The 23,706-nt window shown below is 31.1% G+C and overlaps 1 protein-coding gene across 1 annotated transcript; it reads right to left on the bottom strand.

Annotated features, from left to right (window-relative positions):
• Window positions 1-4,625: 4,625 nt before the first annotated feature.
• LOC126263372 (collagenase 3-like) lies at window positions 4,626-6,416 on the bottom strand. Its single transcript, XM_049960463.1, has 2 exons — window positions 5,114-6,416; window positions 4,626-4,750 (listed from the first exon to the last, which is right to left on the bottom strand). The coding sequence occupies exons 1-2, from the start codon at window positions 6,414-6,416 to the stop codon at window positions 4,626-4,628; spliced, it is 1,428 nt and encodes a 475-aa protein (XP_049816420.1).
• Window positions 6,417-23,706: the final 17,290 nt, after the last annotated feature.

The following is a 23,706-nucleotide window of genomic DNA, read 5'->3' as shown; positions in this document are numbered from 1 at the left end:
TGTTCTACCCCAATTACCAAAATCAGCTATTTAAACCCTATTTTATGCTATTTTTAGACCATTTTACATCGAAATCAGCTATTGTTCATATTTTTACAATGATACAACCACAAAATTAGGGAAATGCATAAAGTGTCTCTTTTAGATAGTACTATATAAATTATAGATGGTGTTGAATAAGAAAAATATATACGATTATAGATGGTGTTGGTTATTCTAAATATATACATATATACAATTACAAATAAATATGTTTACATAATATATACATAATATATACAATATTTACAATAAACTATAATGTCCAAGTGGTAATGTATTTATTCCATCATTCAGAATGTGTCTTTTATCATCATTTGCACTTAGTGCTATTTTATTTAATTTTACTGTATATATTTCATGTTTATAGCTTCTAATTAAATTCATTGATCTATATAATTCACTATTATTGAATAAGCAGTCTTTATAGTCATCCATTGATATTTTATTCATTACTACTGATTTCTTAACACCTTTAGATTTTTTATTTTCTTTTTCACCAACACAATATGCATACATATTAGCTCTCAAACCAACAAATTCAGTCATTATTTTACCATTACATTCATCTTTCATTTTACCTAATACCTTTTTGTTCATTTGTGGTATATTGTACACATTATTTGTTGCATAATCACTTGTATCAAAATGTTCAATCATATTTTTCATATCTTTATAAAAGTCATCTGTTTTTATATTGTATATATAACTATCGGTATCTTGATAACATAACTCAATATTTGTACCATATTTAGGTTTCATTACATCATAATGAAAACTATACATTAATTCTTTTGATAAATCTAATATACTCATTCCAACATAAATTGGTTTATTAAATTTAATTTCAGTTTTATTCATATGAATAGCTACCAGATTTTCATTAAATATTGTTCTATGTTTGAAATTTGGTTTAGCTATTAATTTATCACATTTTTTACCATCTGATACTAATTTTATATTAACTCTGTTTCTTATATTTTCCATTGTTTTTCCAAACACACTATTATTCATCAGTTTAAAGAAATCTTTTTCAAAATCATTTTTAGCTTTTGTTCTCATTTCTGTATTTAAGTCAATGTACTTTTTCAACCAATCACTTTGTCTGAATTTTAGTGCACGATGTATTTTTGTTAATTTCAATCCTAATTTTATACATTGTTTTAGGTTTCTATAATGTACAACATATTTATATTTATTGTTTAATGTTGTTAATATTTATGTCCATTTTCTGGTGCTAATGGTAAATCTTTATGTTTATCATGTAATTCAATTGGATATTGTAAATCAACTTCTAATATATATCCATATTCAGATTTATCTGGAATGTTCATTACATCAATATTTAAATTATTTTCCCATTCAAATCCACCATATGGTAAATATTGTGACATTGCATATCCATATAAATTATTAGCATCTAAATACATTAAATAATTTGATTCTTTATTTTTATTGTAATCTTTCATGTATTTATTATTTGCTTTAACATATCTTTTACAACATTGTGCTATACCACCTCTAATGCCTTTTTCAACCATTAATATCATATCATAATCATGTAATAATTCAAGTGGTTGTTTAGTCATTTTTAACATTGCATCCCAAGATAAACCAGGTGCTGTATAATACCATGCTGGATCTAAATCATATGACTTCATACATGTGTCTCTAAAGTTCTCAAATACATCAGCTAATAATAACACATCTGTTTTCAAATATAAATCATGGTATTCACCCATATTTTTTATATTAAATTTATTCCATACTAATTGTGCATGCTCATAATCATCATCACTTAAATTACATTCATTGATCTTACTATAGAATTCATTTTTAGGTGGTAATTGTGTTTCATTAAATCTATTCCAATTATCCATATAATCATATGGGTACACACCTTTTCTAATAACTAGATCAACTTTATCTTTTTGAAAGAATAATTCAATATTTTTCATTTTATCTTTTGATAAATTAGATGATAGTTTATCTAATGATGATGCCATGAATCTAAATGTATCAATAAATCTCATTTTTAAGTTATTTGTTTGCTTACCAAAACTTATATATTTTTCTTCATTATTTGGAATCAATTCAATTTCTTTTTCATCATAACCAAGTTCTTTAATAAACAAATGTGAATCATAACCAGTTAGATTGTGTAAGAATATAGGCACAAATGTTGGTTGTTGAAGTTTAAGATTACATTCATTACATAATGGTGCTATATAATTACCAGTTAAATGATCATGATGATGTACTTTTTTATATATTTGGTGTATATGGTGATTCACATAATGTACATCTTTTAGATTGGTTATGTATTTTTATTTGTTCATGTGTTAACTGTTTCATTGGTTCTATTTGTGAATATATATGTCCTATTTGTTCAACTTCATTTTTAATCATCTCAATAAATTTAGTTTTAGCATTTGGTCCTCTATAAACAACAGGATCTTTATAACGATTATGAATGTATTTCACATAGTAACAAAATCCAGATGGTTCATGTTTTTGATATTTCATTGTGTACGATTCATTTGGATTTGGTTCACATGTGTCCATTTTCAATAATAAGCTTTCAAAATCAGCATATATAACAAATGGAACAGGCATTGTATGTTTATAATTCTTAAATGTTATGTATTCACCTTCATTTGGTACTCTAATTTTAACTGATTCATTTTTAGAACAATCTTCTTTATGTACATTTAGTTTACTTTCTGAATTAAAGTGTTGTAGACACATTTTACATACATGAATATTTTCAGTATGTTTTGTACACTGAGATCTAATTAATCGAGATAGATTTTTAATCCAACAATAATGTGAATTATTATTATTTTTCATGTATAATAAATCAATATGTGTTGATTTTTCATCTTTAGTTATCTTTAATGGATATATTTCATATTTCTCATCATATGCATACACATTAATCGATATATTAAGTTTACATTCATATTTAGGTATATTATCAATTTTAACTGGATATTCAATTTGACCAATTTTAGTTTCTAATTGTTTGACACATTCTATATAGTTACTAGTTCTGTATGGGTTTTTACATTTTGTAGGGTCAACTGGATTTAATGCTGATGCTATTGACCACAAGAAACATTTTTCGTCATTATTCTTAACATTTATACATGCTTTTTTATCTTTTATTGTTTTTGGTAGTTCAATATATGATGAACCATTAAGTGGTGTATATTTGTTAATTCCTAATTGTAAACCAATTACACTATTTAACATCCAGCCTGATCCTCTATCTTGAAAATTTTGCATGTGTGTTAATATTTGTTGTTTACCTTTTGTATAAAATTTATTTAGATCTTTTTCATTTGTGATTGTATAGTTGTATGTTGAGAATCTAAATTCTTTTATTTCATTAGTAGTATTCAATTTGAATTCACAGTACAATATTAGATTAACTTTTAATCCATTGTATATTTTAAGATTATCTTTTATTAACTGACATACAATAGGTTTTGCTGATGTCATAATGTGTTGTGGATCTTTAATTTTTAAGTTGTTTTCAATATTGTATGTTTGTAATCTATTTTGAAATGCTTTTTCAATTGAATGATAAACATGAATTTTTCGTTCATTAGGATGTTCAAATATATCTGTAGCAAATGGAAATAGTGTTTGAGTATCTTGAATCAACTGTAACAAATCACTTTTACATAATTTAGAATATCCACTAAGATTTAAATGTTTAGCTAATGTTTTAAGTTCATTAACATTCATTTTTGATGGATCTTTATCTTCTATATTAGCAATAGATTCATTTTTAGGTGTTCTTTTTCTTTTATTAGATTCCTTAGCAATATCAATTGTATGTGGAAATAATAAATCCATTAATTCACTTTTACGCATTTTAGAGTAACCTTTAATCTTTATGCTTTTAGCTATTGCTCTAAGTTCATTCATCGTCATCTCCATTATGATAGCTCTATTTATTAAGGAAGAAAACTATTATTTTTGTTGTCTGTATTTGTTGTCTATTTACTTATGTAATTATTATTCAGAATATTTGGTAACTGTATTTTTACAAATAGATACAGATATATCTATTTATTAGGGATAAAAAGTAAACTAATTGTTGTCTGTATGTGTTGTCTCTTTTGTGTTTTTTTATATTACATAACTGATATTTATTAGCCTTATTTTGATAACTAGATACAGTTAGATGTATCTATTTACTTACATAATAATTATTCAGAATATTATACTCTATACAACATATGGTTATATAATTTGATAAAAAATATATTATAAGAATTAGTAGATATTTATAGATTCTTTTTCTTTTATAAGATCAGAATGAATTAATGATTTTTCATGCTGTTTAAGTTTACATCTAGCTACAATTCTACCACATTCACATGCTACCTTTTCAAATAATTTATCTTTGTTTGCTTCATAATATCTTTTAGTATAATAACATGCACACTGGTTACATACTCTACGGTGTCCATCTTTTACAAATTTATCAAAATGAAATTCATTAATATTTTTATCTTCTTTACATCTACAACATTTCTTAGTTGTATCCATTTATTACACTTAAAAACTCTAATTTATTGTTGTCTAAATTCTAATACATGTACCTTTTTATCTGATCTATCCATCATTCCTTTATATACAATATTACAACCAATTATAGCTGTACAATCATCCCAACCAATCATTTTTGCATATCTATCTGGTAGTATTATATTAAATTCATTATTAAGTTCAATAAATGTTTTAAAACCTAATTTAGTATTTTTGATTTCTACATTTGTAATATGATACACTTTATCCACTTCAATGTCACATAATTTCACCAATGGTGTATTTTTATTAACACTATTAAGTCTAGTTAATAGTTCCATTTATATAGAAGAAAAATGTTTTAATTGTTGGATTGTATTGTTTAGTACAATTATTAGTTCTGATATTAACGAAGATGATTTAATACAATCTATACCAAATAGTGATAAATCAAATATACCATACTTTACTACTTTTTTGGTGAATTCATTATATTCATAAAAGGCATCATCTCTAAAAAAGTACAACATACCATTAATGTACCTAAATACTGAATTTATACCAGTTGGTAATTCAGAATATTCTCTACTTATAATACCACGTACTTTATATTTTAAATTACATTCATCTATTTCAGCATAGAAAAAGTCATTAAAGAAAATAAATGTTCTACCAGAATAAGTGTTCACTATGCCATTTAATTTGAAATTATTGCGTAAACCTGTACTAGATAGTGGTTTTGGATATCCTGATATCAATTGTAATGTATGTAAATGTATCATATATACCATATTATTGGAAAATATAACAAGTTCACCACTAGGTCTCTGATATATACCATCTATACGGTTTACATCATTTGGTAAAAATGTTAACCAATCAGTTATTAATTGTGATTGTGGTATTGTATTTTGAATTATCCACACCCATTTCTGATAAAAAACATATAAAATCCCATTCATAAATAATATGTGATGAATATGTTTAGTTTGACATAATGATATAGGTTCTGATTGTATAGGTGGTGAAATTGGTTTAATTGGTACTTGTGTTGGTTGTGTTGATTGTTTACCATATAAACTTTGAATAGCATCAATATCATCTTGAGATAATTCTAAATGCGATCCATTATAGTATGCATACATTATTGAACCATAATCATCTGAATGTCGTAGACCTAATGAATGACCAATCTCATGTATTAATACTTCAAATAGATTTGTTTGTCCTTTTGGTGTATTAGTATTCATCTCTAAATACCATATTTCATCATCATCCATATGTATTTCTACAGGATTATTATTCATATCTGGAAAAAATGCATGACCTAAAACATTACCTTTACCATCTAAATCCTTTGAACAATGTATACTTTTATCAATTTCAAATTTATGTTTACGTCTTTTATTTGTAATTAAGATATCAGGATTATTGCTATCTTGTTTAAACTGAATATCTATTTTATCTTGCCATATTTTAAATGCTGCATCAGTTAATTGTAATACTTTCTTAGTAGCACCTTTATAATGCCATTTGATATGTTGCTTATTCCATTTATACAAACTAGTTCTATAGCTACCAAATTCATCTTTTACACCACATCTAGGCATGTTCATAAAATTTAAAGTATCATCACTTAATTCACCACTTATTTCAAGATTATATGTTAACTGAAATAACATTAATGCTTCTCTAAATGTATCATCACTAACATGAGTATTATCATTAACATTTGTAATATCTAAATATCCATAATCACTTAAATACTTTATTGCTTTACTCTTATCATTGGCATATATAATTTTAAACAACAATAAGAGTATTATTGTTTTCATTTATACAGACTTAATATTCTCATTCTTATCACTAAAATATAAATCAATAATATGGTTATCTATAGTTGAAGAAAATTCCCAATCAGATGATGTAATTGATTCTTTAAAATTTAGAAATACCTTTTCATCATAATTATGAATAATAATTCTATAAGTCGTATACAACATTTTTTCATATTTAATATAACCAATTCTAAGATTATTATGTAAATAAAAATCAATGTTGAATTGTTCAAGTTTAGATATGACTTCTATCAGCCTCATTTATTATATAAAAAATAAACAATTTGTTTCTTAAAATATTCATAAACAACACATATTTCCTCACCATTCAGATCATATACATAATTCAAAGATTCGTCATTTAACTGATTAATGAATATAGATACATCATCATCAGGATAACAGACAGATAGAAAAAACAGAAGTGCAAACTTCTTCATTTATATATATAAAAATTATTCACATAATTATGTTGTCCTTACTAACCCAACTATTATGTGAATTATCAAATCCTAACCATTTAACATATACTTTATCACCTTTTGTTCTTAACACCTTTTCAATAAGATATACATCTGGATATTTTGTTTTCTGTAACTCATGTTCATTGAAATTACCTTTAATATCTTTTAATTTATATGTAATTGGATCTGAATAAATAACATCTTCAATTTCAAATAATTCTGTTGACCAATTAGCTGTATATCCTTTTTCAAATATTCCTTTTAATTTACTTATTCTAACTTGATCACCAATAGAATATTTAGCTTTATATGGATATATTACAGTAGCATTTGGTTTATAATTTTTATCATTAACATCTATTGGTTTCATATTTATTGTACTATGTTTAGTATTATTATAGTCATTTACTAGTTTTTGTAATATATCAACCCATTTATAGTTACCTTGAATATCAAATTGTTTCCACAATTTCTCTTTTAGTGTTCTATTAAATCGTTCTACAACTGATGCTTTAATTTCAGTAAATGTAGAATAGTGATTAACATTATATATTTTCATTAGTTTATTAAAATATTTATTATAAAATTCTTTTCCATTATCTGTTTGTAAATGTTTTGGTGATCTACTTTTAAATATATTATCAAATGCATTTGCTACATTTTCACCTGATTTATCCTTAATTGGAATAGCCCATGCATATTTAGAATATACATCAATAATAGTTAACATATATTTATATCCTTTATTAATTTTTGATATACCTTTTAAATTACCTGAATCCATTTCAACTAAATCAGCCTGCCATAAATCATCTATTCCAAATGATTCTACTTTTCTTCTATTATAATTTTTACTCATTGGTTTATGTAGTTCATTTATTATATTTTCTCTACTTACAATTAAATTTTTTTTAAAAACTTACTCTTTTTTGTTTTAAATACTGAACATATGCCTTCAATTCTATTACGTCCATTTTTAGTTATTGATCTATGTAGATCATGTGTATCTGTAAATGTTTTACACTTCAAACAATATATTTTATCATTCATTTATAAGGCTTAAAATTCTTCTTCATCTATTAATTCACCAAATATAATTAACTTAACATCAACTGGAACAGTTTTAACTGCATCATTTAATGTAACAGTTAGAAAATTTGATTTGTGTACAATTATTGATTGATTACCATTATTTACTTCATATAATTTATCAGCTACACTTACTGCAATATCAAAGTCATCAAATTTCAAATCTTTGTTTATATTCTTACCAACAACAACAATTCTTTTAAGTCTGAAATCATATTCAAAGTTGTGCATTTTTTGTTCATTTCCAGTCAGAAAGGTAAATTCAATTGTTTGTTTATCACAGATTTTATTTTCAAGATTATTTATTTTATTTATGTATGGTGATAAATCTGACTTTGAGAAATAATCTGAAAAAGCCTTTGCAATCTCCTTTTTTGTGAAGAAATTCTTAAAAGTGTTGTAGTTATCTTGATGAATCTGATTAATTTTTTCATTAAATTTTGTATTGGTAACATAGTTATTAAATTGTGTTAAAATAGACATGTATTCAGGTTTGGTAACATATTCTTTTTCTAAGTATCCTTTTGTAACAGCATCATAGTCATTAACTGGGTCATTTATATTTACTAACCGTTTACCTTTAAAACTAATATATTTTTTGGTAACCTCAAAAATCTCAATCAGTTCTTTTTCAAATTCATTAATTACATTTTGAATTTTTGAATCCAATATTGAGTTTAGTTTATTAATTTGTTTGTTTTTTATATTTTCTGATTTTATTTTATTTCCAAAAATGTCCATTTATTAGATTCAAAATATCACTGAATTTATAACCATCTGATAATAGCTTTAACACAAATATACATAAATGTCCACATATCATAATTTTGTATTCTCATTGCATTATAGTATAATTCATTTTCACCTAAATATTTAACTAGTTGATATGGTATATTGCCACCAAATGAATCAAACACAAATTTACCATCATTATTCTTATAATAACATATCCAATGTGTACCAACATGATCAGATGTGTCTAAATTTACTATTCCACATTCATTATTTTTAGGTTTATTAGATAACTCATCTATCATAAAAACACCTTTAAAATGTTTAATTTTTAGTTTTTTAGCTATATTTTCTAAATCAAAATTACTCAATGCTTGTGGATACATTTTCATTATTTTTTGCATCGTTTTTTTAACCCTGTACCTTTTTTCTCCATTTCCATATTATGCCTCTTTAATTCAGCTAATTTAGCATCATTTTTCTTTTTATTCATAACTGAACTAGCAACAGCTGCAGCACCACCCGCTAAAGATCCCAATGCTCCTAATGCTGCAAATAGTAAAGGTAGAAAACCACCTTCATGTTGTGTTAATCCACTACCTTCTTTCTTTTTCTGTAAATATTCAATAATCTTTTTCACAACTGGAATACCTAGTGTAATAAGTAAATTACCACCAATTTTTTTATCTCTTTTTCTTTTTTGAGCATTAGTTAAAAACTGATCAATACTATTTAGTTGATCATTATTGGCTTTAATTTTAAGTGCTTTTGGTTTAATTTTTCCACTAGGTAGTAAAGTATAGTCAATACTGAATGTATTCATTTATATAGATTAAAAATCCCATCTATCTCATCAAGATATAGTCCCATTCCTAATTTTCTTTTAGTATACATTATACCTCTAACAGCAGTAGAAGCTAATTTTTTACCTAATGATGCATCTGAACTATACATTCTCTCTTTTGCTACATTTTGTAATATTTTATCAGCTATATGTCTTTTTTCTATATCTTTATTATCCCTATATGCAATATCATGCTGTTTACATGCTTCATCTAATGGATTTATACCTTTATCACCTCTAGATAACCTTTCATCTAATTTTGTACCTGGTCCACAATAATTATAACCAGGTAGATGCATTTCAAATGGTAATTTATTAATTAATGTATTTATCAAGCCTTTACCATATTTTTCATTCTTCCAAAATGTATGTGGTATATTATTCAAGAACCTAATTAAATATGGAATACCTTTTGGATCATTAATTATAAAGTCATTAAATTTATTTGTTAACATTTTAGTTATTCCTACCTTTTCATTGTAATAATTATTATTACCAGCCATTTCCTCACCATGAATTACCATTAATCTATCAATTAGTTGTCTAACATCATTCATCCATATATATTCACTATATTTTTTAACAAATCCTGTACCTGATTTGGTTGGGGACACATCTGAATAATCTGATGAATCTATAGTTTGTTTTCTTTTTTGGGGGAAATAAATATCAACAATTTCTTTTATCAAATTATTGTATTTAACACTTTTACTTGATTTTATTTTATTTGGATTTTTATCAGAATATAACGCATCTGATTTGTATAATATATCCGCATAATTTGATAGATCGACAGGATAAAATTCATCATTCAAATCATCCATAGAAATATGTTTTTTAGTTAAAAGGTTCATTAATCCATCTGTACCATCATATTCATGTCCACCAATGATTAGTTTATCCCCTTTGAATTCTACAGGTAATTTACCAATGTACTTAAACATTCCAACAGGTCTTAATCCAAAAACTGGATCCTCACTGTTATTGATATATTTTAACATTCTTTCACTTATATTTATAATTTTACCTTTGCTATCATCATTTTTATTAAGCATTTTTTTATTTTTTATTTCTTCATCATATTGAGTTAAAACATCTCGTATTTCAGATACACTTAATGTAAAATCATTAATTGGTGCTATGTCATGATGGTGATGATATGGAATTATTTGTTTTTCTACCTCTCTATTTTCTTCAATAGCTTTCAGAACATTATCACCTATTTCTTCAAACCCTTGTTTTAATTGTTCTATAGCATCAATAACAGGTTGATCCTCTTTTTTATATTTTTCATATTCTGTTCTTGGTTGTTTTTTCCATGTTTTAAATTGTTCTTTTAATTTTTCTACTTTTTTTCTATTACGTTTAGCTTGTTTAACTATAGCTGAATCATATTTTGTAAACATTTATTTAGAATGAAAATGTGTTTATGTTGATGTTTGAGTTGACGTTTAACGTTTATGTTAACGTTTATGTTTATGTTTAACATTTATGTTTATGTTAACATTTATGTTTATGTTTATGTTTACGTTTATGTTCTTATGAAATGTTGTATTTTATTTCTATATTTTCCATCATTACATTTCCTTGTAATATCTATTGTTATAAAACCAAATTCATCATTCCAACATTTACTACATATTTCTTTAAATTCGTTAAATTTTAAATCACCACCAACAAATTCATTATAAACATGATGTAGATTTGTATCATCCTGTCTAAATATATTTAAGAAATTCAGATTATCTCTGACTAACTGTTTAGGTATTTTTGAGTATGTTTGAGCTAAATAAAAACATTCAATTCCTTTATGTCTACCTCTAGTAAAATATTCTCTTACTATATCTTGATTTTCTAGGATAAAATCATCAAATATTACAATTGAATTATCATCACAATCATCTAATGGTACAATGTCATCATTGCTACTATAAATGATGCTAATGAATCACCTGTTATATCTTCAATTTTATTACATTTTTTAATTAGTTGTTGATATTTTGATTGATCTAAGCTTTTCGAATAAATATATACATGGTTTATTTTATCCCAATTTAACCAACCTGGTGCTAATAAATAGTTATCAATCATTAATGTTGTTTTACCACATCCACTTGGTCCTATAATTGCACATCTAATTGAATTAGGTAACAGTTTCCCATGCTTATTTTTTACCTTTTTCTCTGGTATTCTAATTTTTGGTTCCCAATCAATTTTGTTCATTTAATTAATAATAAATGAGTAGATTATTTCAATTGAGTGGTAATTCATCAGTACTTAAAAAAAGATTAAATGTGCCTATTAGAGATAACTTTAATAGTGTAGCATTAGTTGGATTTTATACTACATTTTTAACTCCTAATATAACATCTAAAAATAATAAATTATATTGTGATGGTGAAACAATTGTATTTCCTGTTGGTCAATATAATTTAAAAAATATAGAAAAATTTATTCATACAAAAACCCCTAATATAAATATTAAAGCAGATGAAATTTTAAATAGGGTTGTTATTGAGAGTGATAAAAAAATATATATGGATATACAAAAAGAAGATAATATAGGACCTCTGTTAGGTTTTAGTAATCAAACAATTAATCCAAAACAAAGAACTGTTGCTAATAATGTACCTAAAATTATACCATTTGAATTAATTAATATTAATTTTAATTTAGCTGATGGTATGTATATAAAGCATAATGATCATTTTCATAGAGAAACTAATATTATTGCTTCTTTTAAACCAAATGTTGAATTTGGTGCACCAATAATATATGAACCATCTCATCCATTATTTGTTCCTATTCATGATAAAATATATGATTTAGAAGTAACTATAACTGATGACAATGATAATTTAATTGATTTCAATGGGGCACAAATAACAGTTATATTGGAAATGAAATGACACATTTTTCTTCTTAATAAATGAAGAAGATTGAAAGCTATCAATTTCAATCATTTCCAGTGAATGAAAAAACAAAAAATAACCTAAATATTCCCAATAAGGATACAGAAATTAATATACATGTTGGTGATGCATGGTTGCATCCTAATATGGCTCAATTGTACATGAATTTTAGTATTATTAAAACTGATGGAACTAATTATCCAACATATGATGGAAAATCCAATAAGATGCTAATTGATAACTATGTAGCAAAACTATTTGACTTTATAACCATAAGAAAGGGTAATCATGTTTTATCTAGAATTGAACATCCATTTATTTCATCATCAGTTTTGTTACATTTAACATCATGTGTTACTGATAAAATAAGTATGGAAGGACATATAGTTAACAATGGAAAATTAAGAAAGAAGAAAAATGAAGTATTATATCCATTGGAAATGTTAGGTGGATTTTTTAATGATTACCAAGAAATGATGTTTGAAGGTGATCTTACTGTATGTTTCACATGGTCATCAAGTGCAAATGATTGTATTTTGAGATGGGCTGATTATAATAATGCTGGAGTTGAAATTAAAGATACACTTCCAAGTGAAGGTAAAATCATAGTTGAGAATATGGAAATTCGTGTACCCGTTGTTAAATTTGAACCTAATTATGAACTTGAACTACGAGAAAATATACTTAAAAATCCAAAAATACCAATATCATTTTATGAATTACAAACTGTAGAAGTAGCTGGATTAAATGGTAAGGAAAAATTCGAATTAGACATCACAAATTATTATAACTCAATGGAATTTGATATGCCTTACTTTATATTTGTTGTATTTCAAACTAATCGTAAAAATAATCAATTGCTTGATTCATCATTATATGATCATGTTATGTTACAAAACCTATATCTGAAAAATGGGAGAAATGAATTATTTCCTCAAGAAATGTGGAATTTAGATCCACCATACGATTATTTGAAAGCTTATGATTCATTTCGTGATTTTAAAAGGTTAAAACAAAATGGAGATGGAAATGTTGATGTTAATCCATATAATTATATAACAAATTATCCTATTTATGTAATCAATATGGCACATAGAAAAAATACAGTTGTTACACAAAAAACAACTATGAAGTTATGTGCTACTTTTAAGGATAAAATACCTGATAATACACTAGCCTACATAGTCATGTATGGAAAGAAAAATCTCACTTATGATGCACAACACAGAATACTGACAGAGAACTTTTAATCCCATATATCAATATCTTCATCTTCATCTTCTTGTTTCTTATACTCATTTTCTTCATGTTTCTTTTTCTCATTTAAAAATTGTTCCCATATACTAATATTACGTTTTGTGTTTTGTATTTTTATTTGATGTTCAATATTTAATAGTTCAGCTATTTTTGCAATTATATATTTGTATGGTAATGCCTTACCTTTGTAAAAGTGATTAAACATCTCAAATAATTCTATAATACGATCCTTTTCATTACCAGTAAACATGTCCACTATTGCACCATTTTCTATAGTTACACGTAAGTTCATTAAATGTTTATTAAAATATTTAAATCTATATTTTTTATTATTATGAACACTTACTTTATCAGGATTACAGATATAACATCTTGTACCAACAATATTCCATTGTGAACAATTTTGACAATATTCAGGTGCATAATATTCAGATGGATAATGTATATCATCAGGTATATCAATTTGAACTGCTTTTTCGAATTGTTGAACTAGTCTACTATCATCATTTTGTATTTCATTTTGAATGTTACTAGTGTTCTTTGAATAATATCTATTTTTTCTATCTTGATTTATACATTTCTTAGATATAGATCTTGGTTTACCTAATTTCATTCCATATTCTGATATATCTTTTATCATCTCACATTTAGTACATTTTTGTACTGTTTCATTTTGAATGTTACTGGTTTTCTTTGGCTGATATCTGTTTTTTCTATCTTGATTTATACATTTCTTACATATTGACCTTGGTTTACCTAATTTAAGTCCATATGCAGATATATCTTTTACCACATCACATTTGGTACACTTCTTTGATATGTTGTCCATTTATTATATAAAAAAATGTAAGTATTTGTTGTCCACTATTTGTTGTCTATGTTTTATATATGAAAATATATTGTATATTATTGTTTCATCATCATTCATTGTATATATGTATATATTATATAAACATCATTATTAGTAATTGTATATAAGTAAATAATTAGAATAACCAACACCATCTATAATTGTATGTATGTATATATGTTGTATATATTATATTTATTAATGTATGTATTCTATATATTTAGATTATTGTTTCATCATCATTCATTGTATATATTATGTAAACATAATTATTTGTAATTATATATATGTATATATTTAGATTATTCAACACCATCTATAATTTATATAGTATTATCTAAAAGAGACACTTTATGCATTTCCCTAATTTTGTGGTTGTATCATTGTAAAAATATGAACAATAGCTGATTTCGATGTAAAATGGTCTAAAAATAGCATAAAATAGGGTTTAAATAGCTGATTTTGGTAATTGGGGTAGAACATACATTTCCTATCTACTTGAATCCTCTATCATGTATATGATGTGCAGAAATTTCTTTCATTTTATGCACATGGTGCAAGGAAACGTTACTTTTCAAGCATTTGCGTACAAATTCCTCCCGCATGAACCACCGATCTTGCCGTTTGATGGGGAGTCTTGTGTGCCTCAGCGATACAGATAGCCGTGCCGTAGGTGCAACCACAACGGAGGGGTGTCTGGTGAGAGGCCAGACAAACGTGCGGATCCTGAAGAGTGGCAGCAGCGTTTTCAGTAGTTGCAGGGGCAACAGTGTGGATGATTAACTGGCCTTGTGACATCAACCAAAACGACCTTCCTGCGTTGGTACTGCAAACGGCTGAAAGCAAGGGAAAACCACAGTCGTTATTTTTCCCGAGGGCATGCAGCTCTGCTGTAGAGACAGAGTTGTGTGGACAGCTGCATCAAAGGAGTCTTTAGACTGACGACCACAACAACAACAACATGCAGATTATCATTACTGTAATCATATTGTATAACAATAATGAGTTACTGATTATTTTCAAGTAACAAAACATATTTATGGGAAACAGGGAATTAGTTCACAAAAATAAAAAATAAAAAATAACCAACAACGAAGATGAATGCAAAACGTAAAATACACTACTTGCCATTAAAATTGCTACACAACGAAGATGACGTGCTACAGACCCGAAATTTTACCGACAGGAAGGAGATCCTGTGATATGCAAATGATTAGCTTTTCAGAGCATTCACACAAGGCTGGCGCCAGTGGCGACACCTACAACGTGCTGACATGAGGAAAGTTTCCAACCGATTTCTCACACAAAAACAGCAGTTGACCGGCGTTGCCCGGTGAAACGTTGTTGTGATGCCTCGTGTAAGGAGGAAAAATGCGTATCATCACGTTCCCGAATTTGCTGACGGTCGGATTGTAGCCTATCGCGATAGTGATTTATCGTATCTCGACATTGGTGCTCGCGTTGGTCGAGATCCAATGACTGTTAGCAGAATATGGAATCGGTGGGTTGAGAACGGTAATACGGAACGCCGTCTGGATCCCAACGCCCTCGTATCATTAGCAGTCGAGATGACAGGCATCTTATCCGCATGGCTGTAACGGATCGTGCAGCCACGTCTCGATTGTGAGTCAACAGGTGGGGACGTTTGCAAGACAACAACCATCTGCATGAACAGTTCGACGACGTTTGCAGCAGCATGGACTATCAGCTCGAAGACCATGGCTGCGGTTACCCTTGACGCTGCATCACAGACAGGAACGCCTGCGATGGTGTACTCAGCAACGAACCTGTGTGCACTAATGGCAAAACGTCATTTTTTCGGATGAGTCCAGGTTCTGTTTACTGCATCATGATGGTCGCATCCGTGTTTGGCGACATGTCGGTGAACGCACATTGGAAGCGTGTATTCGTCATCACCATACTGGCGTATCACCCGCCCCCATGGAATGGTGTGCCATTGGTTACACGTCTCGGTCACCTCTTGTTCGCAATGACGGCACTCTGAACAGTGGACGTTACATTTCAAATGTGTTACGACCTGTGGCTCTACCCTTCATTTGATCCCTGCGAAACCCTACATTTCAGCAGGATAATGGACGACGGCATGTTGCAGGTCCTGTACGGGCCATTCTGGATACAGAAAATGTTCGACTGCTGCCCTGGCCAGCACATTCCCCAGATCTCTCACCAACTGAAAACGTCTGGTCAATGGTGGCCGAGCATCTGGCTCGCCACAATACGCCGGTCACTACTCTTGATGAACTGTGATATAGTGTTGAAGCGTCATGGGCAGCTGTACCTGTACATGCCACGCCATCCAAGCTCTGTTTGACTGCCGGAGTGGCCTTGTGGTTCTAGGCGCTACGGTCACAGGTTCGAATCCTGCCTCGGGCATGGATGTGTGTGACGTCCTTAGGTTAGTTAGGTTTAAGTAGTTCTAAGTTCAAGTGGACTGACGATCTCAGCAGCTAAGTACAATAGTGCTCAGAGCCATTTGAACCATTTGAACTGAATGCCCAGGCGTATCAAGGCCGTTATTACGGCCAGAGGTGGTTGTTCAGGGTACCGATTTCTCAGGATCTATGCACCCAAATTGCTTGAAAACGTAATCACATGTCAGTCCTAGCATAATATATTTGTCAAATGAATACCCCTTTATCATCTTCATTTCTTTTTGGTGTAGCAAATTTAATGGCCAGTAGTGTAGCCATTTAAAACGTAAAACAAGTACTATTAAAGTAAGTAACTACATTGGAGGTTACTATGTTGAAAATAGCCTTACATCAAATTGTGTACGGTTTATTTTCCGAAAATGGTATAACAAAAACCAGCTTTAATACATACATGTATATGAAGTTTGAAAAATTGGTAGCTTTATATTGTAGCAAAATTTTTCATTTTTGAAAATTAATTCAGAATGATGGGGTATTTTGCAAAATCCAGAATTATTACCTAATTCGATTATACAGTTTTCAAGAACATTAATTACAAGTAACTTTTATATGAGAAATACTTTTTATAAATAATCATTTCGATTAAATTTTCTTCAAATTAACTTTCGTTTTTTTTTTTACCCTTTAAAAGTGAAACTGAGCACAAAAATAAAAATACGTATCGCATTGTTTTTCTCCGTTTGCATTTCCGCAACGTCCTATCAAAATCATTTGAGAATGTTCCCTTGTAAGCGCCGATGGGCAGGACACATATCCAGGAAAAAATTCAGGTGGATTAAAACTATGCTGTAGTGACTTCCAAAGAAGTCAAAGAGATGTATCGGACGTCCTCTGGAAAGATGAAGACATCACATTCAACGTTGTGGTAAACAACTGGATTCAGACAGCCCAGCGAGACGGACATTTGAATCTTTGGAAGAAGCCTATGTCCAGCAGTTGATATCTAGAGGCTGAAGAAGAAGGAGGAGAAGGAAGGAAGATGGTATGAGTCCCTTTAGACAGCCTAAAGGGGCGTCTTAAACTGCTAGTTTGCTGCTCGCACTTCGACAGCAAGGCCTGTCCAAGACGAATCCAGCCACTGACCGTTGCCTGCAGTTTTACAGCTCGCACTTTTGTTTGCTGCGAGGCTCGCCAGGTGGGAATGTCAAAGTAGTTTCTGTATACAGCTGCGGACATCGCCGCTCATGCTGAAGCCCGAGTCGTTATTGGCAGTTTCAACGTCTCTCCTGCAGCGCCATTGTTTAGTCAACAGGTCCTCATTTAGGCGGTTTCTTGTTAACCATACAACTACATCTCCATCTACACCCGCACGCCGGAAACCACTGTGAAGAGCACGGCGGAAGGTACCTCCCATTTTATCACTTATTAAGATTTCATCCCGTTCCATTAACATACGGAACACGTAAAAATTAACTACTTAGATGCTCCTGTATAAGTTGTAAAATATTTCAGGAGGTAGACCTCGGTGACGCTCGATTTTGGAACCTATATTCGTGATTACACTTTCAGTAAAATAACAAACAAATGAACTGACTTTGGACCTTTATTGTACACTCTTAAGACGTTGTTACGTATTTTTTAAGTAAAAGATTTGCGTTTGGGAGGGTGGGGTGGGGGGGGGGCACTACAAGTCATCGACGAAAGGCCGTCACGGAAGCAAGGACCGGTGTTGGGAGCGATGAACGCCACAATTTTAAATCTAAAACAACACCGCAACAAAAAATGTTCTGAAACTGATGATACTGTCTATAGGTGTATGTAGGGATATTTTTCAAAATGGTTTTCAACAAAATGGCGGCACTCGGAAACAAATCGAAATTAAAATTGAATTATATCGGAAAAATCTTACCTACTACAGTAGAGGGAACGTTTACTCACAAGTTCCAAAACTTATACTGTAGTGGCGTATATATTTCATAAGTTATAGCTACCACCAATCGGAAAAATGGTTTTTTATTTCCAAAAACAAGCGTTTTAAATTTCAACATGTTCATTTTAATATTGAAACTGTAGAAACCTTTAATCGGCAATACACAGTTGACCTATTTCTCGCCGACACCGAAATACTCCATCTTTGATGAAATGGTATCAATTAACCGACTTCTGCTTACAAATAAAGCATTTTTTGTACAATTTGAATTACTTATCGATTCTTTTCTCTCCATATAAGTGTTTACTTCGCATAAAGGACAAGCGAAATGACAAGTTAAGTAGACGCAAGACAAGGACGTGCTTTCAGACTGTACTATAAACGATCCGTGTTAAGAAGAGATATCTTGTTGTGAATTGTATTTTAGTTAATACTAGTGTCCCCTTTCATACTACCTGAAACTTACAGGACCCCTGTTTCGTCAGTAACTATCCTAGTATTACGTTGGCTGTATTAGAGCGCTCGTTGCGCCAGACACCCATACGATAAATCGTGGCTGTAATCTGTTTTGACATTTATGACACACCTAAAATGAATGAACCTTAAAAACAGAACATCCAAGAAACAGTTTAAGCCAGTAAAAGGATGAGGGTCAAAAAGTTCTAAGTGGTCCACCCCATCAGTCTTGTCTTCGCGCACCCTGCAAGACCGATATGTAATTGATTCCTTGTTTTCTCACTTGGTACTGGTAGTTGAGACATTTTAGGCAGTCTTTCGCAAGATAGTTTGTGTTTATCTTCAAGCATCAGCCACCTCAAGTTTTTCTGCATTCCTGTGCAGCTCTCTAGTGGATCTTAAAAACATGGGATCATTGCTGCTTCCTTCTCTGTATATTTTGAGTATTTGCTGATCGTTTTATCAGATATGGGTCCCGCACACTTGCGGGTGTTTCCTTATAGAACCACGGCAGTACAAGGCATATTAAATTTAGCTGTTCGTTTCTTCTGTGACCTGAGTTGTAGTCGAGTACTGCTCTTCCCCAGTTGGTCAATTCACTAATTGCTAGTTGTAGTTCGTTTCCGAACTGTGCGTTTAAGTTAAACAAGCTATTGATACAGATTTCACAGGTGGCACCGTGAATTTGTCAGTGGCCACTACTCACGTAGCTAGTTAGACATTGGAGCTTGTATTTGTAATCATCTCGTCACCGTGTGGTGTTAGCGTTAATATCCAAAGTTACTGTGTGTAAGAAGCCATAGGAATAATTACGTTTATGTTTTAATGTTTTGTGTACTGACTGGTCCAGTCACAGCACTATTGGGGTAATGTCTGTTCTGCACCACTCTGTATTGTTGCCAAACGTATTGAAGATGGCAGACCACACTGATAAAACTCTCGCCCCTCCACTAAACCTATTGAACCGTTAATTGATTTATGACACGATGAGGTTGATTTATGATCCTCTGGGGATAATCTGTATTTCTGACTATCCCCCACACCCAATCCACCTCACCCAACCCACTGGGAAATCCCCAGCCCCTCCACCTCCCCAATAAAAGCAAACTTTTGATACCAAATAAATTGACTAATTAACTAAATATATCAACTAATTAATCCCTCCATCTCCCGTGAATTCCCCCAGCTGTCTCCTTTACTCCCCAACTTTCCCCCTACCAACACAGAAAAAAACATTGGTGGAAAAATCGCTCAGTCTCTCCAGAGCTGTTGGTCTGGAAGGTGCTAGTATTACCCTGTCCAGCAATTACATGTCCTAATTAGGTAATTACACCACTGCAGATTGGGGGTGTTACCTTGTTAGAAGATTTACATGTGTGTGCTCACCTTGACATGAAAGGATCAACTGAGCTTGTGTACAATGCCACCACTAGAGAATGTTGGTGGAGATTTTTAATTTAATCAGGAGACAGGGAGCCCCCATTTGGCTTGAGCTCATATCTCGAACCCTCACTCCAGCTTTCCATGACGTAATAACTGTAAGCACCGATTAATGGAATGAAGTGCGGCATAGCAGCCACAGTTTTTGGTCTCCCCTACATGTGTCCGTCGTCCTGGCGCCGCCACGGAGTTCAAAATCAGCCCAATATACTAATTACAGAACACAACACTAAATAGCGCTGAACATGGACTGGAAATCAACTTCCTCTGACAAAAGAACCAAAAGTGGCGGCAGACTCGTTTCCTGTCTCTGTCTCTCTCAAGAGTTTACTTCATATTTGTGCGTGAACCATCATCTCCAAATTCGCAGATGGAGGTTTCCATTTCTCCTCGGAGTACTGTGTCCCTATTGGCTAATGCTGGGGAAATAGGTAGGGCTGACGCCATTTAGATATCAAAAATTGATATAGTTCACTTGCACAACGCTATCAAATTGATAGCTTAACAATTTACAGAGAGATCACTTAAAATACTCACCGTCACCTTAAAATGATACTTCTTTGTAACAAAAACCTATTTCATTGTTTGAGGATCTCACACAAAAATATTGCAAATCAAGTAATTAAATTTACGACACAAATATATCGTAGTCCCAAATATATCAGAGGTCTTGTGTACACCTAAACTTGACAACACAAGCATTCTCCTCCTGCCGGCCGCGGTGGTCTCGCGGTTCTAGGCGCGCAGTCCGGAACCGTGCGACTGCTACGGTCGCAGGTTCGAATCCTGCCTCGGGCATGGATGTGTGTGATGTCCTTAGGTTAGTTAGGTTTAAGTAGTTCTAAGTTCTAGGGGACTGATAACCACAGCAGTTGAGTCCCATAGTGCTCAGAGCCATTTGAACCATTCTCCTCCACCAAAACGTTTCCACTAGATATACCTGGCAAAACAATACTACCAATCATACACACTCATAACTGTATACAGTCCACTATCTGCTGACTACCGAGAGCTGCGACTCCGATGGCAAACAGGACGTCACGTCGTTATGCAGGCGCTGGTGAGAAAAGAACCGCACATGCAATAATCGTCCGGGGCAAATACCTGTCATACTGAATCTTGTCACACTTCCAGAAGTTAAAAAATTCACTTACAATAAATGCAGATTCCTTTTTTTTATACGAGTTATTTTCGAAGACAGAAGAAATGGGGGCATAAACCGTTTTCAAATCGCTAAATTGTCGTTACTTGTTGTGGATGTTCTGTAACAAAATTGCATAGCATACATTTCTCATGAGGTAAAACAACGTGTTCTAATCAGCTTAGTATCAGTTACATCCACCGTTACAGAACTAGAATGATAAAGTCATTTTTGACTCATGACAGAGTGTGAAGAGCATACTCTACCTCTCTCACAGGGTGCTTTCTCACTTTTGAACTCTCGTAAAATAACCACATGCCTTGTCACATATGAAGTTTCTTAAAGTAACAGCACGAAGAAGCTGTAAATATCAGGATTACACTACATATCACTTCATAAATTCTCCAATATTGAAGATTTTGTTACGATAGCCATTTCTCCTTGTGTAGATCGGAGATTGAAATTTCGTTAAAACATGTCATGGCAATGGAATAACGCCTGATTACTGCTGCTACTTCCAAATCACATCTGTAGTACTATAACCCTTGCTTCCACCCACATGGCGGCACATCGTTAACATAAAATTGATAGCCTAATTATTTAAATTGACCTTTTATTAGCGGGTAATTTTTTTTCCAGCTGTTGGAATACACTCGCTAGGTAGCTCAAATGCAAATCCCTGCAGAGAAGATGTTGTTCATTCCAAGGAACGCTATTGAGACCTGACATTTGAAACTGACTGCAACACACATTTTCTGTAAGGACCATCGATATAAGATACAAGAAATTAGCAATCATGAGGAAGCATGTAGGCAGTCTTCTTCCCATGATCTATTTGTGAGTGAAACAGGAAAGAAAATGACTAGTAGTGGTACAAAATACCCTCTCCCACAAACCACATGATGGCTTGCCCTGTATGTATATACTTTAAATGTAAATATAGTCTTCCTGTTAAGATTCAATCGATCTATTTATAGGTGCATAAAAATCATGGGAGAATGCTGCCTCTTATTTATCAAGAAAACAATAGATCGTACTTCTGCTACTGAATGTATGTATCTTGCTAAAATTCTTCGTATTACCTCCTAGTTTTCTCAATGCAGTCGCTTTGTGAGATGAATGTGAGAGGTTGTAATATGTTTGCCGACAACCTCTCAACTCCCCTTTCAGCAGAGTATTGCTTAGCTTCTATATTCTCACGAATCTTCCAGTTTTTGATATGTCGCATTTAAATCCACATGACTACCACGAGCATGACAGGTCCCACCCCCAGCACATCACAGAGCTCTGCTAATTCTGTTAAGTCCCATGAGGTTAAGAAAAATGGCTCTGAGCACTATGGGACTTAACATCTGAGGTCATCAGTCCCCTAGAACTTAGAACTACTTAAACCTAGCTAATCTAAGGACATCACATACATCCATGCCCGAGGCAAGTTTCGAACCTGCGACCGTAGCGGTCCCGCGGTTCCAGACTGAAGCGCCTAGAATCGCTCGGCCACACCCGCCGGCCCATGAGGTTGTGACATGAGTTAGAAGGCTATCTAGTCCTCAACCAGTCACTGACTAGTTAGAGGGCTAACACAAAGAGGAAAATGCACGCTAACACATAAGAGGAATTTCCCAACTGTGCACAGTATACACTGACTGCTTAAAGAAATTTAGAAGCATAACATTTACAATTAATCTGTATCATATGATGGCTTATAAATATCAGTCTCTACATGTCATGATCTCCTTTATCATATTCCTATGACTAATACATTAGAAATACGACAGT

This window comes from Schistocerca nitens, chromosome 6 (genome assembly GCF_023898315.1).
Source record: "Schistocerca nitens isolate TAMUIC-IGC-003100 chromosome 6, iqSchNite1.1, whole genome shotgun sequence".
In the NCBI taxonomy this organism is placed as follows: Eukaryota; Metazoa; Arthropoda; class Insecta; order Orthoptera; family Acrididae; genus Schistocerca; species Schistocerca nitens.
The sequence above is the reverse complement of the archived record's forward strand: the minus strand, read 5'-3'. Positions and strand labels throughout refer to the sequence as shown.